Consider the following 2,674-nt stretch of genomic DNA (forward strand, 5'->3'; position numbering starts at 1 on the left):
TCTCTCCTTCAGCCACGTGTACCACATTCATCTCACCATATTCTCTCTCCTTGCGCCCTATATCTCTCCTTCAGCCACGTGTACCACATTCATCTCACCATATTCTCTCTCCTTGCGCCCTATATCTCTCCTTCAGCCACGTGTACCACATTCATCTCTCCATATTCTCTCTCCCCACGCCATATACCTCTCCTTCAGCCACGTGTACCACATTCATCTCTCCATATTCTCTCTCCCCACGCCATATACCTCTCCTTCAGCCACGTGTACCACATTCATCTCACTATATTCTGTCTCCCTGCGCCCTATATCTCTCATTCAGCCACGTGTACCACATTCATCTCGAGACGGAGAAGGGAGGAGAGGGAAGTGCAGGGGTGTACGAGACGGAGAAGGGATAGCAGGGGTGGGCAGGTGTGTACGAGACGAAGAAGGGAGGGTGGGGAAGAGCATGGGTGTACGTTACGGGGGAGGAACGCATGTAGGTGGAGAAGAGTCGTAGTGGGGGATGAGGAAAGTATGTATATGAGCGTAGGGTGTATGGATACGAGGTGGTAAAATACGTGCGAAGCTGGGTCGGGGTAACAACAGGAGGAAACGCAGCTAAATATGGGAAATAATACACGACACGCTAACCGCGAGAGTAGAGCGGCGGATAATTGCACATAAAAATTGGCACATTGTGCACTTTGTGGTTAGAATTGTGAACTTTGCACACGCGTACTACATAGAGCAGCTATACTGTCATAGGAGGTGCACGAGCTCCCATAGGACCTCTTATAGGACTTCCTATAGGACCTTCTATAGGACATCCTATAGGACCTCCTGTAGGACCTCCTGTAGGATCTCCCGTAGAACCTCCTACATGACCTCCTATAGGACTTCCTATAGGACCTGCTATAGGACCTCCTGTAGGACCTCCTATAGGACCTCCTGTAGGACCTCCTATATGACCTCTTATAGGACCTCCTACATGACCTCCTATAGGACCTCCTATAGGACCTCCTGTAGGACCTCCTGTAGGACCTCCTATAGGACCTCCTGTAAGACCTCCTATAAGACCTCCTATAGAACCTCCTGTAGGACCGCCTGTAGGACCTCCTATAGGACCTCTTATAGGACCTCCTGTAGGACCTCCTATAAGACCTTCTATAGGACCTTCTGTAGGACCTCTTATAGGACCTCCTATAGGACCTCCTGTAAGACCTCCTATAGAACCTCTTATAGGACCTCCTGTAGGACCTCCTGTAGGACCTCCTATAGGACCTCCTGTAGGACCTCCTATAGGACCTCCTGTAGGACCTTTTATAGGACCTCGTGTAAGACCTCCTATAGGACCTCCTGTAGGACCTCCTATAGGACCTCCTGTAGGACCTCCTGTAGGACCTCCTATAGGACCTCCTATGGGACCTCCTGTAGGACCTCCTGTAGGACCTCCTATAGGACCTCCTATGGGACCTCCTATAGGACCTCCTGTAGGACCTCCTGTAGGACCTCCTGTAGGACCTCCTATAGGAGGTGCATGGCGATGGGATCACATAGCTCAGGCGGTGAGACAGTGTGTCGAACTACATGGTGAGCGGGTAATGGGTCGTACATGTGGCTGGAGAGGAGATATAGGGCGCAAGGAGAGAGAATATGGAGTATACCCCTGCCCTCCCCTGGCTATTCCTTCTCCGTCTCGTACACTCCTGCTCTCCCCTTCCCCGTTACCTGTACATCTCCCCCTTCCCTCTCCGTCAAGTATACCCCTGCCCTCCCCTGCTATTCCTTCCCCGTCTCGTACACTCCCGCCAAGCCCGCGTGGAGTGGGTGTACTCCCCTCCCCTCTCCCTTCTCCTTCTCGTACACCCCTGCCCTTCCCTCTCCTGCCCTTCCCCCGTCACTTACACCCCTGCCTTTCCCCCTCCTCCCTTCCCCGTCTCGTACACCCCTGCCTTCCCCCTCCTTCCTTCCCCGTCAGTTACACCCCTGCCTTTCCCCCTCCTCCCTTTTCCGTCAAGTACACCCCTGCCTTCCCCCTCCGCCCTTCCCCCGTCACTGACACCCCGGCCCCGCCCGCGTGCAGTGGGTGCACCACTTGCAGACTATTCATCAGTCGCCTGTCCGTTCATTCATCCACGAATCCGTCTCACAGCGCGCGCGAGCACATATCTAGATATCTCAAAAGATGCGAGGCCTGGCGCAGTGACTGTTCCCTCCTTCGCTCGCACCCCCCGTTCGAGTACGCGCACATAGGGAGTTTGAGAAGAGACGTGTGCGTGTGGAAGGGGGAGTGAGAGCGGCAGTTGTAGCAACCGTAAGCCTAATGTACATCTGTAATAAGGATTCTACTAATACCCACTTTTAATGTTTTAATGTAGATAGAGATGGCGAGGGAAGCAGATTGGCGAGGAGACAAGGAGACGTTGGGTTGCAGAAAAAACGGGAGGGAGGGATAGTGGGTAGTGTGCCAGAGAAGATATTTAGAGAGGACAGGAGGAATTGAAGCGAGCGATGCATGTCGAGACTGAGAGGGGAGGGCGGTTAAGGAGGGCGTAAAGAAGGGAAGCGAAAGAAGACGATCAAAAAAGGTGGCTTAGGAGAGACGACAGAGAGGAGACTGAAAGAAAAGGGGGTGAGAGAGAGAGGGAGAGAGAGAGAGGGAGAGATAGAGAGAGGAGGGGGGAGGAGG

The 2,674-nt window shown here is 53.3% G+C and overlaps 1 protein-coding gene across 1 annotated transcript; it reads right to left on the reverse strand.

Annotated features, from left to right (window-relative positions):
• Positions 1-736: 736 nt before the first annotated feature.
• Positions 737-2,118, reverse strand: LOC106819691 (uncharacterized transmembrane protein DDB_G0289901-like). Its single transcript, XM_014824289.1, has 2 exons — positions 2,103-2,118; positions 737-1,509 (listed from the first exon to the last, which is right to left on the reverse strand). The coding sequence occupies exons 1-2, from the start codon at positions 2,116-2,118 to the stop codon at positions 737-739; spliced, it is 789 nt and encodes a 262-aa protein (XP_014679775.1).
• Positions 2,119-2,674: the final 556 nt, after the last annotated feature.

This window comes from Priapulus caudatus, unplaced genomic scaffold (genome assembly GCF_000485595.1).
Source record: "Priapulus caudatus unplaced genomic scaffold, Priapulus_caudatus-5.0.1 Scaffold4059, whole genome shotgun sequence".
In the NCBI taxonomy this organism is placed as follows: domain Eukaryota; kingdom Metazoa; phylum Priapulida; class Priapulimorpha; order Priapulimorphida; family Priapulidae; genus Priapulus; species Priapulus caudatus.